This window comes from Leptinotarsa decemlineata, unplaced genomic scaffold (assembly GCF_025532065.1).
Source record: "Leptinotarsa decemlineata unplaced genomic scaffold, Ldec_3_MD MMD2_P_RNA_scaffold_4, whole genome shotgun sequence".
Taxonomy (NCBI): Eukaryota; Metazoa; Arthropoda; class Insecta; order Coleoptera; family Chrysomelidae; genus Leptinotarsa; species Leptinotarsa decemlineata.
Genome location: NW_027412531.1, coordinates 4,255,853 through 4,272,544, shown reverse-complemented (window position 1 = coordinate 4,272,544; position 16,692 = coordinate 4,255,853). Strand labels below are relative to the sequence as shown.

At 34.6% G+C, this 16,692-nt stretch overlaps 1 protein-coding gene across 4 annotated transcripts in view; it reads right to left on the bottom strand.

The window, feature by feature from the left end:
* Nucleotides 1-16,692, bottom strand: part of LOC141487571 (uncharacterized) — a 96,284-nt gene that overhangs the window by 60,342 nt on the left and 19,250 nt on the right. For all 4 annotated transcript variants that reach the window (XM_074186702.1, XM_074186703.1, XM_074186700.1 and 1 more), the window contains exon 4: nt 8,735-8,954. In XM_074186702.1, the coding sequence (XP_074042803.1) occupies nt 8,735-8,954 (220 nt within the window). The remainder of the gene's footprint in view (nt 1-8,734; nt 8,955-16,692) is intronic.

Genomic DNA, 16,692 nt, shown 5'->3' with positions numbered 1-16,692 from the left:
AAAATGGACTGAAGTACTGGGCTGTGAAATTTTATAATAAATTTCACGAGGAAACAAAAAAATTAACTACTAGCGAATTCAAACGTAAAATAAAAGAGTTTTTAGTATCTAAAGCTTACTACAGTATAGATGAATTTTTACAGGATGACCTTAGTATATAAATACACAAGACGAATCATGATAATATTTTTATATTGTATTCACCTTTAAATGTAGTTTCGTGAAATTATTTAAGATTGTTTTAGTGTGTAATTTTAATATAATGTTAATAAGCTTATTTTATGTTGTATCTTTGTTTGAATTGTGTGAATACTGTAAGTATATTAACACCAATAAAGTATCTATCTATCTATCTATCTATCTATTAGATCGCTCTGTACCGCACTGTCCGCGAAACTTGACTTCACTTTCTCGATATGCACTCTTGTGGCGTTTATATATGGCAATCGAAGTGCCTCGAAGGCTGTAGAGAATTCGCCGGAATTCCATCGATACGACGCGAACACTGAACAACCGCGAAATTCCGGCTGGGCTGCCCGCGATCTTGGCCACGTCACAGTTGATTTACGACGGCCAACGGCGGCCGGCGTTATTTTTTTAAAGCGGATGATTCACAACAATACTTTTATTCAGCGTATTGAACGCAAAGTTTTGTTTTTCGGCTTTGTTGACCCATTTTTAGCAATAAACGCATTGATTTCATCCTCATATTCAAATATATTACTCGTACCTTGCATCTTCAAATTTCCTGATCCTTGCAGTTGAAAGTTCAATTCAGGCGTGCGAAAAAATCGACCAAATAAGCAAAATAAATTTAAATTTTTGACCAACAAAACCGATCCAGCAACTCTTTATCTTCTAGGACATACTAGGATACCACTTTACACTAAAATTGAAATATGGAAATGTGTTTTATTATTCAAAGGAAATCAGGCTTGTTTAACAGGGATGGTTTTTAGGCTTTGAAATATATATTTAGGTACATGACTGACAAATAGTTTCCATTCACGAAATGTAATGCAATTCAAATTTATCTAGACCAGTTTTTAAAGAAATAATGCAGGGTGTCCCATATAAAACTAATATCTTGGCATTGTCCTTGATAAAAGACTCACCTGAAACGCTCATTTGGAAAAAGTTTTACACAAAGCCAGACTGTCTCTATGGACATGTCGAAAGATTTGTGGTAAAACTTGGGGTTCAAGTCCCAAACAAATCCACTGGATTTATGTGATGATTGTCAGACCAATGATCACTTATGGTGCAATTGACTGGTGGCCGAAGGCTTTACAGAAAACGACCCAAGTGAAGCTCTTTGGCTTACAGAGACAGGCTTGTCTGGCTATCAGTAGTGCCATCAGTACCACACCGTCAGCGGCCATGGAGATCCTTCTAGATCTACCTCCTCTCCACATTTTTCTGGATAGAGAGGCTACATGGACTGCATACAGACTTGTGCACATTGTCAATTGCACAAATCAATTCAATGCAGAGTACAACAGACTGTTGGTTGACATTGGAAGTCACAGCATTCTGGAAATGACCTCTGACTTTATGCCTCCAACTGTCAACTACGAACTGTCTTATAAAGTACTATTCCCGAGTAGAGAGGACTGGGTCCTCCGGGAGAAGGAAATATTAAGAGTAGATAGTTGTTCATTCACAGATGGATCAAAAACACCTTCCGGTTCTGGTGCAGGTGTTTTCAGTCGCAGACCCAGGACAGAGTTATCTACCTGCCTAGGAACTTATGCAACTGTATTTCAAGCGGAAATTTATGCTATTGAATTGTGTGCGGAGAGATTGGATAAATCCAACCTCACTGAGAAGTCAATAAAAATATTCTCGGACAGTCAAGCGGCGTTGGAAGCTCTTGGCTCCTACTGAGCAACGTCTAAATTGGTAGCAAACTGCCCAAAAAGACTCTCCTCGATAGGAAGACTAAACATATTGTCTCTGGTCTGGATTCCTGGCCATACTGGCCTGGAAGGCAATGAAGCTGCTGGCTCTCTTGCAAAAGAGGGTGCTGCAAGCGGCTTCATTGGACCAGAACCTGTCACTGGCATCGCTTTGGGCTTTGCCAAACAAACACTGAACACCTGGATGGCAAGAAGAGTTATGGACTTCTGGCAGAATCTTCCAGGATTGGCTCACTCCATGGCGTTTATTCACCCTTAGAAACTTGATTTCGAACAGTTGTTGGACTACAGTAGGGATGAACTACGATGTCTAACAGGCCTTCTTACAGGTCACTGTCATTTGAATCATCACATGCAGAGACTTGGACTGTCGGAAGACAGTGTGTGTCGCCTCTGTCTGGAAAATGATGAAACTGCAGAGCATATACTTTGTTCTTGCCCCGCTGGGGATCGAATTAGGTTCTTTGAGTTCGGCAGATCCGTACTCTCACCATCTGACCTGAAAGACCACTCACCATACAAACTAATCGGCTTCGTTAAGAAGCTGGGTTTATTTGGCCAAATGTGAATAGGTGTGGGCCACAATAAACCCTTATGGGTTGCGATGGTGGGTCGAATAGACCCACTCACTTTAGACCTACCTACCTACCCATATAAAACTCCGCGGGCAAATATCTAAAAAATGAAAAAGAATATCCACATTTCGTGATAGCAGATAATTTTGGTGTCAAAGGGTCCTCTTATTTACGTAGAGATCCAGCACTAGGTGCTGCCAATTTTTTAAAAAGGTAACTTGGTATTTTCAATTGGTTTTTGAATTCTGCATTAAATTCTGAATTCTGTAGTTTTTCTTGAATGAAAAAAAGGTAATTTTATTGTGTATTATAAAGAGGGCCATGAATAAGTCAAAATAAATGCAATGTATTTATCGATCTGTCAGAAGACCTGTCAGATTTGACGAAAGTGTTTTCAGTTTTGTGTTAGTTTTTCGTAAAATTGAAAAATGGTTCAATTTTCAAATGCAGAAAAGTTGAATATGATATGTATTTATAGCGAAGCAAGAAAGAATTCGTTCATTCATGTAGACAACTGTTTGAAGTGGTCTGACCATATCACAGTTGTTTGTAAAAAAATCAATCAAGGGTATTATGCAATCTCAAGAATTAAGAATTGTATGCCTTTACGCACCATTTTAGATGTATATTACAGTCTGGTCTATAGCCATCTAAGTTATAATGTGATCCTATGGGGAAACAGTGTTGACAAAGATAGGGTTTTCATTGCTCAAAAAAAAGTTGTTAGGAAACTACTAGGCATCCCTTGGAGGGAATCATGCAAGACATTTTTCATTAGTCATCAAATTTTAACCTTTCCCTGCATCTATATCTTTAAAATACTTTTATATGTTCGCGAATGTATAACAGACTGTACTAAGAACTCATTCTATCATAGCTACCCAACTCGATATGCAGAGGAGTTGAGCATTCCTATACATAAAACTATAAAATTCGAACATTCTCCCAAATATATGGGAATAAAATTATTCAATCGGTTACCAGACCATTTCAAACAGATGAACACTGTAGCATTTAAAAAAGCAGTTGAAACATTGCTTCTTTCTAAGGCCTACGCCGCCTACTATAGATATTGGCAAATTTCTCTCGGACCATCTCGACTGATATATTCATGATATATTCAATTTTTATAACTACAATTGTTTTAATTTTCGTAATTCTGACTTTTGTTGTATAAATTTTTATTGTATTATTTTTATCTACTGATCTACAATTTTATCGTTTGATGTGATTTTTATGTGCTTAATACTGACCTATGCTACACGTTTGTCAACGTCTTTGAGGATGAATAAATATTATTATTATATTATTATCATTATTTGAAGCAGTGAGAATATACGCTAATCGGTATTCTGACAGAAAATTACCGTCAGACAAAACATTCGCTGGCTTAGCCAAATCTTTGGCACGAAATGGATGTTTTAATGAACGGAAGCGAAAAAAAACAAAAAACGGCTACTGATGAGAATCACAGTGTTGCAGTGCTAGGTCAAATGGTGTTGGAACCATATAGTTCTACCAGACAAGTAGCAATGCATTGTAACATTTCGAAATCGTCAATACAACGTATTTTATCAAAAAACAAATTCCATCCATACAAAATACATTTGGTCCAAGGACTACATCCAGGTAATAATCTTCATGTTTCATTTTCAATAACTGAAATATATTCCCATATAGATAGAAGATTGAACTTCATTGCATGGTTGTCCACCCGTATTTTTCTGAAAAAAATATTATGGAGTGACGAAAGCTGTTTCCATAACAACGGTATAATAAACAATTATAATTGTCGCTATTGGTCTGACGTGAACCCTCATTGGGTGCAAGAAACGAGATTTCAGTCTGCGTGGGGGGGTTAATGTTTGGTGCGGAATCATTAGGTTTGTTCTAGCAGCGATTTCAAACGATACGGAATCGTACGTAGCATGCGCATACGAATATAGCGTTCTAGCAAAGCAAATCCAGGATTCGAACTAATAGTTGCATGTTCTAGCGAAGACGAAATCCAGTTTGCAAACCGTTTGAGAACTGTCGAAGTAGTCCAGAGGAATTCGTAAGGATTTTCAGTTTGTGACATGCGCAAATATTCGGAGTGATCGAGTGATCCGATATCACGTTTGTTATGATTTTGGAATATGGATTTGTTGGTTATGTTATGTACTAAAGAAATGAGAAACCAAAATAGAAATATTTAGTGGCCTGATAATTGGTTTAAAAATCTTGTTTTTTATAGAAGGGCAATCCTCAAAACTGTCCATTTTTTCATATTTGCGTTTGGAAATTCAGGTGAGTAAAATGATTTTATGTTTTTGAATGAAAATCAAGCAAGCATTTGGTGATTTTCAACTAAGCATCAACTATTCAACTCCATTATTACAGGTAGGATTAGCCGAAATGTCATCAGTCATCAAGCTCTGAATCAAATTGGGGAAATAATTCTGAATCATCCAATGATGAGGAACTTGTCGAAATGCTGTTTCATCACCATGAGGAAGAGGATGAAGATAATCACATCAATAGAGATGCTGCAGACCACAGAAATTTTGTAGCTTGACAAGTTTTAAGATAACAATAAAATTGTAATATTTCTGTTTGTTGATGTTCATTTCATTGTTTGGCATAAGTTAAATAAACATCCATTCAGGTAAAATAAGAATGATTTTTAAAACAGTATAAAAATATAATTTGCTCAAGGGTGGGTACTTTACGACCGGATTAAGAGTCAATTAAAATAATCGGTGCTGAGAACGACACCACATCCTGTCATTTACTAGAGAGACAGCACAGCCCCAGCACTGATTATTTTAACGGGCTGTTAATCAGGTTGTGAAGTACTCGTCCTAACACATAAACTAATAACTTCTTTCTATATAATATCACATAACAAGAACCCTATGTATGACATAAGATATCAAACTAAATCCCTCATACTAACATTGAATTCAGAATATTTATCAACATCTGAATTCTTATTTTTGCTCATTTGTCTGAACAAATTATTTCTTGTTTCTAATAGTTCATTTCTCTTCTTTCTTATTTATAACTTTTCTTTTTCCAATTTTAACATTTCTTCTATTTTGACCAAGCCGATGACTATTCAAGCCAATTCAATATGTTCATTTTTATCGGTTTTCACCTTCACTTTTCGCTGCACAAAAATAAATTTCAACTTTCCAACTAATAAGTCATTTTAAATGACAATATGACAATTGACATTTATCAACACAAATAAGCGTTCTAGCAGGACATGAATCCCAAACTATTTACAACCAGTCTCACGGCATATATGCGCAGTTGGCCAGTCCATAACACCAGCTTCAAACCATCCGAAATTTCTTGCTAGAAAAAACCTAATGATGGTTATTTGATATGACCTCATTTTTTCAAAGGAATTCTCGATGGGTAGAGGTACTTGGTTTTTCTACAACATGTGTTGCCGAATCTCTTAGAGAATTTATTAATACAAACTCGACTGAATATGTGGTTTCAACAAGATGGAGCACCTCCACATAATAATAATAATAATCTTTATTTCAAAGAGTGTTTTACACAAATCGGCGAAAAACAAAAAAAATGAAACAGTGTCAATTTTCATAATACTCAAATCTAATATCTAATAAGAATAATTTAGAAAGTCTTCTACATTATATTGTCGGTCGGTAGCCGAGCGGTTCGGCGTGGGTGCTTTATTCACTCACTCGAATTGACTGCCGTGTTGGTCGGTGGTTCAAGCCCTAGTCTGAACGATCGATCTTCACTTGCTATCGTCCAACCCGTGTTAGGAATCACACGTTAGAAGGTAAGACCTCGTTAATCCTTAGCTCGCACAAGTTTCGATTTCTGAGGGTTGTCGTTCGTAGGGGTGCGACAGCTGGTTAACGGAAAAACATATTTTAAACAGATATGGTTCTACTTCAATGAGGAAGGATGTAACATTTGTTTTAAATTTGTTGATGTTGTTCAAGGTTTCAATGTTCTCTGATAGTCTATTAAAAAGTCGTTTAGAGACATAAGAGGGATGTTTTTCAGTTGCTACTAATCTATATATTGGATAAGATATGTTACTACAATTACGTGTTTGATAATTATGAAGGTCCACACACTTTGTAAAATTATTTTTATGTTTATACAGATATAGTACACATTCATATATATAAATTGCTTACACAGTAAGCAAATAAACATCTTATTGTTATTTTCTGAATGGTAAATAAATGAGTCATGTGACTGTTCGATCCCCAAAACATAATCCCAAATCTTAGTGATGCTTCAAAATTTGCAATATAAATAATTTTTAATGAGTAATCATTTAGATATTTACTTACTACTCTTAAACTGTAAGATAAGCTATTTAATTTTTTTTGCTAAGTTTTCTATATGGATATTCCACTGCAAATGCTCATCTAAAAATACTCCCAAAGAGTTTGAATTCTTTTCTAACTTCATTTCGCTACCAGACAATTGTACACTACTTGGTATAATTTTTTGTTGTTGAGTTCGAAACAAAATAATGTTAGTTTTCTGGACATTCAATATAAGTTTATTTTTTGCGAACCAATTACTTACTTCACTTGAAAAATAATTTGCCTGTTGAGTTAAATCAAATAAGTTAGAACTAGTAACTAATAAGTTTGTTTCATCCGCATATTTAGTAATGCTGCAAGTTACATTTACAGGATGCTGCAATATTTTCGAGATGTCGTTCATAAAGAGTACAAATAATATTGGACCTGTTATACTGCCTTGAGGAACCCCAGTGTTATTTGTTTTTACGTTAGATTCAACTATCTTTCCATCAATTGATATTTTTACTATTTGTTAGGTATGATGTGAACCAATCTGATGCAGTTCCACGAATTCCATACCTTTCGAGTTTTTCAAGTAGATATTTATGATTGAGACAATCATAGGCTTTAGATAAATCCAAGAAAATGCCTAACAATAAATGGTTATTTTCAAATGACTTTACTATTTTTTCCGTAAATTGCATAATGGCTGTCTCTACTGATTTTCCCTTGATGTATCCATGCTGAATATTATTAATTATTTTACACTTATTTAGGAAGTTCATCAATCGGTCGCACATCGCCATTTTAAACAATTTTGAAAAGGCTGGTAATACACTAATTGGTCTAAAATTTTCTAACAACTCACAATCACCTTTTTTGTGTACAGGAGAAATTAGTGCGATTTTCAGTTTTTCTGAAAATATCCCAAATTTAAATGAATTGTTCATTAAAAAGCATATTATACTTAGTGACTGTTTGCAGAGAGTATTTAACAATACTTGCTGGAATATCGTCAACACCACAAGTGTGCTTATTTTTCAGTCTGTGTCCTAAGCTAATAATTTCATTTAATTTAATAGAATAGTTATCCAATATTTGGATGATACTTTTAATGAGAAATTGATTGGAAATAAGGGTCCAATACCATAGCCAGCTGGAAGTCTAAATATTACTCCACTAGATTTCTTTTTGAGGGGATATATCAAAGACTTAGTTTATATGCGACGTCCACAAAATGTAGAGGATTTGAAAAATAGTATCACAAATGTTTGTGCTTCCATAACGTGAGAGACGCTTTTAGCTGTAACGAATCGGGAATTACTAAAAAGATACAATATGTGTATTCTATGTGAAGGGAGACAGTTCGAACACTTACTAAAATGATTCTTGTTATCACTAATTGATTTCATTATCATCATGTTATTCGAGTTATGGTCAAAGTAACATATTTTTTGGTAATTTGAAACATTTATTTTAATTTGTACAGAAATATGCAACTAGATAAAATTGAACAGACAATGAAATCATAACTGATGTATTCATTTTATTAAACTCGTATTATTGCATTAATTTTGTTTTATGCATGGCCCTCTTTATAATATGCAATAAAAAAGCCTTTTTTCATCGGTATTCAAGGAAAACTACAAGTGTGCTATATGGCTGAATTCAGAAGTTAATGCAGAAACCAAAAACGAATTGGAAAATCTAGGTTACCATTTAAAAAAAATGGCATTGGTGTCGCGACGCCCTAATGGATGACGCCTATTGCTGGATCTCTTCGCAAATAAGAGGACCCTTTGACATCAAAATCATCTGCCGTCACGAAATATGGATGTTCTCTCTCATTTTTCAGATATTTGCCCGCGGAGTTTTATATATGGGACACCCTGTATATTAAATTTTCTCCCTTACAATAAACAAATAAGTGAAGAAGCAAAGATATACGAACCTACTAAAACATTGCTGCAACACTGCAAGACTGCATTCTTGACTATGTATAGCACCAGGAGCTGTTTGGCATAAAGGACACATTGCCATGGACCCAAAATTTTCACAGCCAGCTATTGAAAACTGATATTGAAGATTGATAAATGTCAAAAGATTTTCAGTTATTATTTGTTGATTATGTTCTTGTTGCCTTTGTGCATCACTCTCAGTGAAAGTGTCACCTGTACAAGAAAAAAAAACATATATCAACTTTAATCAACTAAAAACAAATGGATTTTGAGGTAATATTTACGAAAACATCAGAGTGAATATACAGAATTTTCCAAAAGTAAACGCTATCCCTTCAAGGGTTGACAATTTTTTTTTAGCTGCATTTGAGATGACACCCAATGTATTAATGAGGTTCGTTGATATATGAATAGCTCTAGAACAGAGGTTCTCAAACTTATTTTGTCTACCGCCCATTTCGAGAATTATTAATTTTCTAGCGCCTCCCAAATTTTTTTACTTTACTACATCTCAAGAATCACAATCGCAGTCATTATTTTAATAATTAAATTATGTGTGTCATGTGAAAATAAGACTTTCTGATGAGGGTAATGTAAAACACCATTTTGTGATATTAGTTTATTGAAACAAACATTTCAATTTGAATTTTATAACTAATCTAATGTGTTTGTTAATATCAGGCTCGAATTTACTGAAAAACAGCCGTAAGTCACCGCGTTCGGTAAACTGCAACCGATTTTTCTTTTTAGTTAGCAACGTTACCATAGCACTAAATCCACGTTCACACAAATACGATGATGAGAATGCTATCAAAAAACGTTTAACGATGGACCACAATCCAGGGTACAATTGCGGGATTGGCTTTTGTAGCCAAAATTCTTGGTATCCATTTTTGAATTTCATTTTTTATTTCCTCATTCGTTATCAGTTCTATGAGTTCTTCTTCTAGATGGGGTGATCCTGCTGTGTTGACATTTAAAAAAGGATCCAACACTCAGTCCGGTATTTTCAATTTTAAAATGTCCTGGAATCCTTCTGCGAAATCTCTGTGGAGGTTCTCCAAATGTTGGCAGTAAACAAGCAAGTCGTCGTTGTTGAAGAATACTGCTGAAAAATTATGGAAATTGCGAAACTCACGTTGCCGATATTATTCTTGTATAAGAGCAATTTGGCAACAAAAGCAGCAATGACATTTTTTGTTTTAATCAAATTCAAGTCGTCATCTTGAAGTTGGAGATTAGCATCATTAAATGATTTATACAGGTCTGTCAAGTACGCAATATCATTCTTTGAAGTGATAAGGTTGTCGTGCAATTCTTTGTCTTTGTTTTCCAAGAACTCTATTACAGAGTCAAATAGATTGTAAAATCGAGTCAGACAGTTACCTCTTGATAACCAACGCACTTCTGTGTGAAATAGCAATTGGTTAAAATCTTCATTAGCATCACAAAGCTGAGTAAATAATCTGTTATTTGAAGAGCTGTTTCGGATTTTATTGACTGTTTTGATTTTATATTGCAGTGATTGAGAGAGGCGCTCACTCAAATTTTTCGCAACCAAATGTTGGCTATAAATGAAGCAATGTACAGCGAGCACATCTGGAATTTAATTTTTTAAGCACGCTATGAAGCCTTTGTGACGTCCTGTCATAGCCAGAGCGCCATCCGTAGCAGCTGATATATTCTTCAGTGGAATTTCTTTCTTTTCACAAAATTTTCCCAGTGTATTATATATGGTTTCTCCTTTTGTATCCGTCTCTGAATTTCTGGGAAATAGTTCTTGATATATTTTCTCATTTTCAACAACAATGCTTCATTGGTTGGTAAAGTGTACTCATCTAACTGAATTGAGAATTTAGAAGTCTTCAGATGATGGCACAATGACTCTTCAATGTTTTCAGCCATCTCATCAATTCGTTTTTGCAGGGAACTATTGCTCAAAGGAATTTTTCGGATATCTGCCGCTGGTTTATGGAGCACAGTAGGTATTACTTCCTTTATTGCAGGTTAAATTAAATCCTTTCCCAATAGTGTGAACAATTAGCAATTAGCAAGGAGATATTGTAGGAAGCACGGAGTCCGTCGTCGTCTTGCTTAGAAGCATCTGAAAAAAGTTTTGACACAGTTGGCTGAGCTGAGTGTTTCTTCTCCAGTTCTTGAAAATGAGTCACATTTTGTTTTTTTTATGTGAATGCATTTTATTCAAATGATCTTGTAGCCGTGAGGGTTTCACCGCTTCATTTGAAAATGTTTTTTGACAAAGAAGGCACATAGGCAAAGATGGATCCATATTTTATATATTTCGCGCTACACTGCAGTTTCTTCTTTTTTGCTTCCGACATAATTTTGTCTTCAAAAATACCGAAATAAAGAATCGAGTATTAAAAACTTGCTATTGACACCACTCACAGTATTCACCACCGCACGTACACCGCATTGAAGCCTACCGCCAGCTATTGTTCAGTTTGACAACTATCGGACAGGAAATAGTTACTGTCTCGTCCCCTAGATGGCGTTACACGAGGAAACGCGCGTTAAGCGCAAAGGAGCGGTAAAGTTTGTGTTTAAAGCAAAAAAGCATTTAAAAATTAGCCATCGCCCCCCTTAACCGCTTCAACGCTCCCCAATCTTCTCTGTGCCCTTTACTGCCCCCCTATAGACCTCCAGCACCCACAAGGGGGCGTTATCGCCCACTTTGAGAAAGATTACTCTAGAAGTACAAGACTCGTTAGAATCTTTTTGAAGTTCCTTTACATACATGTGACATGTTTTATGGAACTGTCTTATGAGGCGGATCTGCACACAATGGTAAAGTTCTCAAAATACAAAATAGAGCAATGAGAGTAAAGACGAATTAAAAATTTGATGGAAGTTGTCCATTATTTATATTACTAGGTATAATGACCGCCGTTAGTAATCAATTCATTTACTAATGATTACTCTTATTTTCTACTAAGAAAAATATTTCGTCATGTGGTTCAAAATAAATATCCTAACCTAACAGATATAAATTTGTTTTAGTTTTTGGTTTATTAAATATTTCAATTTGGACGAGCGAAAGGGACTGAACTTTCCAAAAAGTTTGAAAAAAATCTGAACGAGAGTATATTTTATGAAAGTGAATAGTTTATGCATCTATAAATGCCAATATTGGCCGATAAATATAAATATAAATCTTCCCTCGTCATTCATGGTAATTTACATGATACAAAAATAAATTTCCACACTCCATCAGATCTCAATAAATTTAAATTGAAACTAAAAAATGTATTATCAAGAGAATATTTTTACTCTTATAATTTGTTATAATTTTATTGGCATAGTTCAATTGATCATATTGAACGTTGCATTTGTGAAGTTCTATTTTGGATTTCAGTTTTAGTTAGGTTATTTTATTTATAATCTAACATATCTATATGACCAATAAATCCATCTATCTATCTTACAAACAAGAATAATCTGCAAGAATTATCTCTGTGAAGTAAATTGCATAAATGTTTGTCAGATATAATTAAATGTTCATCGTGATATTAGCCAGAGAAGTAACCGTTTTCTGGTAGATATCTAACAAATCATACAGTGCAGAAACAGATTGAGTGAAAGATTGATACACGGTAACCTCTCATCTGAGACCTGCTACTTGGTAGGTATGTATCTACGACTGAAAAACATCAAATAACCAAGACAGGAGTTTGAGACTCTCACTGTGGAGTCCAGAGTATGTGTTCCTAGAGTTCTGCACATACCTCATCTGAAAAACTTTTGTTTTTCAGGGTATTTGGACGTTTCACTTCCCTGAAATAACCCACCCTGTATTGACGAGGAGCTGGTCATCCCAACAAAATAATTGAGTTGCTTTTGGACTTAGTCTGCACGTGGTGCGGTTGTACATCCCACGGAATCATCTACAGGAAGAGATTATGGAAGCACTTTTGATTGGTATGGGATTTTCAGAAGGTTCACTCCATCTAAAATTACCTACCCCGCACTGACAAGGAGCTAATACTCCGCAACTGGTTTATCACAGTCTAAAACTCAAGAAAATTTGGGGAAATGCCTAGGGCAGTAAGTTACAACTTTGCAACCATTGAAAGTACTGTAAAATATGAAGCCGCCAAAAAGTTATTTCAACTTCTTGTCCTTCATTCATCAAATTATCTCTATTTCCGAACTGGAAACTTGATGGATGTAAAGTCTATTTATGGGTAGTAAGTTCATTCTTTCATTTATGGCCGACAATATTTGAATGATGAAACAGGAATGACAAAGACTTCCATGGGACAAAAGTCAATTCTACATGATGGGATTAAATTTTACATTGAAATTCCTCAAGAACTCAAACTCTCAATTGAAACCATTTCAAATCAATGATTAAAGAACTGATTTACAACAATTTCTTTCAACATTTACACATATTTTGTATGTTTCACTAGTTGTCATTTAAAGGGTCTACATAGCTTTTAGATTTGGTAACAATTTTTTGAAGAAAAGAGGAACAAAACTTTCTATGTTTTTTCCGCTTTTATTTGTAACTAACGTTACCGCAGTTTCGTCCTATACGGACATTTTCAAACTTATACAATAAACTAACAATGATTCATTACATTAGCTCTTATATACCACCCCTGAGACTACTAATAGACATACTTGGCTTGATTGAGTACCTGAATTTACAGTTTACAATGCGTATGTGCAAATTTAAAAAAAAAACGGTGAGTAAACTAAATCGATTTGATCATTTAACAGGTTGCACCCGCAATATTTATGCTTGTGAATTTCCAAGGATTCTAAATAATTGAGTTTGTAACCCTTCCTTGCATAGTGCAAAATTTCCGTACCGTTTAGATTTGGAAACTTGTGGTTGGATGCCAAGGAATGGTTTGAAAACGTCAAATAATTTTTTCCTAGTCTTCAGCATACCGTTTTTGTAAATTTCGGCCACATTGTCCTACATAAATACTATTACACTCCGGACACTTGAGCTTATGAACTTCAGATTTCTCCAACTTGTCCACCTTATCTTTGGCATTGAAAAGGAAATGAGATAACCTGGCATGTGGTCTGAATGCCACTTCCACATTGTTTTTTTTTTGAAGAAACCCGCAATTATCTCTGTTCTTTTTCCAAAATATGTTGGAGTTACCCATTTCTTGATTTCTGATTGTTTGATCTGAGGATATATTGATCTGTAAGTGAATTTCCGGCTTTGTTTCCTGACTAACTTCTGGATAGTATCTGTGTTGAAACCATTATTATGACCTATCTGTGTAATTATTTTAATTCCCTAGCTAGATTGTTAGCAGACAAAGGCAGTGAGAATGCTTCGTTGCAACATTGAATGATCCTTTTTCCTGAGAATAGTACAGCGAACGTGTCACGTCTAGTAGTAGGGACAAACATAAACTATTCACATTTAAAACAGTATTGTTTACGTTGTGGATCATCGTTCACTTAAATGAATATAAAATTGCTTTCGGAACTGTATATCGTCCACCAGGAACAAATGTTGATTTATGTCTCAATGATTTATGTGAAATTTTAGAACAAATCTACTTAGAAACGACAGTTATAATTTTAGTGGGTGATATTAATATTAATCTCCTGAATCCAAATTCTAACGATACTCAATCGTTCATTAATTTGCTTTCTGTTTTTGATTTGTGTCAAATTGTAGAGAATCCCACTCGTATTACTAATACATCTGAAAGCCTCATAGATGTCATCTGTATAAATAAGGAATTACTGGTAAGAAGTTTTAATACTATTGATATGAATGGTATTACAGACCACTTAATGGTCAGCTGTGTAACCAGCTTTCAACATGAACAATTACCTACTGATTCAATATACTTCAGAAGTTACAAAAACTTCGTTTTCACTAATTTTCATAACGACGCTGCTGTACAATGGGTCACATGTGGCCTAAGTGCGTGGGCTTACACTCACCCTCCCTACTCTACAGATACAGAACGACGCTGCGAACATGCCATGGGGCAATATTGTTGATTTACAAAACATGAACTCTAAAGTAAACTTTTTAAATGATTGTATAATACATTTATTTGATAAACATGCTCCTATCCGCAGGTTGAATTGTAAAAAGAAATTTCTGCCTTACGTCACATACAACCTCAAGCTCATGATGCAAACCAGGGATAAAGCTCATAAAACATATTTAACTTTGAGAACACCGGCTTCAAGGAAGTATTATGTAACCCTACGGAATTACGTTAATGACGCTCTGAAACGTGAAAAAACAGCATATATGCAATATATTTTAAACAAAAATTAAAAAAACTCTAAAGCAATTTGGAAAAATTTGTCATATTGGGGTGTGAATACAAAGAGTTCTTCACAAATCAACAGACTACCGCAAGAACTGCGTAATCCAGAAGAAATCAATAACTTTTTTCTTAATGTCACTGGAAATTCTACAATTAACAGTGATACTTTATTATTCTATAGTAATAACAGATTCAATGTCAATGCAAGTTTCTCGTTTATGGAAATATCCAATAAGGATATCTTTGAAGCTATCAATAAAATAAAATCAAATGCTTTCGGTATCGATAATATCAATATTAAAATGATTTCATTCATTATTCCATATTGCATAGATGAAGTAAAACATATTTTTAATGAGTCTCTGAGGCAAGGCATTTTTCCTGATCTTTGGAAAATTGCTAATATTTTACCCACTTCCAAAATACCTACACCCACCTGTTTCAACGAGTTACGTCCAATAAGTATTTTACCAGCATTCTCAAAAATTTTTGAAAAAATAATAACACAACAAATCAAAGTATATTTGGATACAGCTAACATACTTCCAGAAGTGCAATCTGGATTCCGACAGAAACACGGTACCAACACTGCTCTGTTGAAGGTTATCAATTATATCACTACTTCTCGGGACAAATCGATGGTTTCATTTTTAGTTATGCTTGATCAAAGCAAAGCATTCGATCTGGTAAACTTCAAACTATTGCTGAGTAAACTTAAAATACATTGGGTTTGAATGCAGTTCTTTAGATTGGGTGAGAAGCTATCTCACAGGAAGGGCTCAACGGGTTATACTGGATAATGGTCAATTATGCTCATCTCTTCAGGAAACAACTTCTTCTGGTGTACCACAAGGTAGCATTCTAGGTCCATTATTGTTCTCTCTTTTCATTTTTGACTTTCCTGCCACGTTATCCCAGTGCGACGTACATTTATATGCTGATGATTTTCAATTATATCTGTCAAGTCAATCTAATAATATTTACCATGCTATCACCAGGATGAACTTGGATTTAGAAAATACATTTCTATTTTCCAAAAATCATGGCCTTCGAATTAATCCAAATAAAACAGTAGCCCTATGTTTGGGATCTGATCTACAAAGAAATGAAGTTGAAACAAATTTTCATCTTTTTCTTGACAATGAACCGATTGACTTGGTGAGTTCAGCAAAAAAAAAATTTAGGGGTATATATTGATAACAATCTCTCGTTCAACGAGCACGTTAAACACATTTACAAAACTTGTTTTTTTAAACTGAAATCCTTATACAAGTTTAAGTTCCAGCTTTCTCAAGAAACAAAGCTGAAATTAGTTCAATCATTGATTTATCCCCATATTGAATATTGCAGCTCAGTGTATTACAACTTCTTACCACACTATAATAAACACAAACTTCAACGTATACAAAATGCTTGTATGAGATTTGTGTGCTGCATAAACTACCGTAATCATGTAACTCCATATTTATTGAAATTAGATCAGCTGAATATTGAGTTTAGAATTCGTTATGTCATATCTATATTCTTATATAAACTATTGGAAAGCAAAACTCCTAATTACTTGTTCAGATTACTTAGTAAGCGATCTGATAATCATTCTATCAATTTAAGAAAAGATACATTTACCATTCCATATCATGTTACCACCAAATTTGAGGGATGTTTTT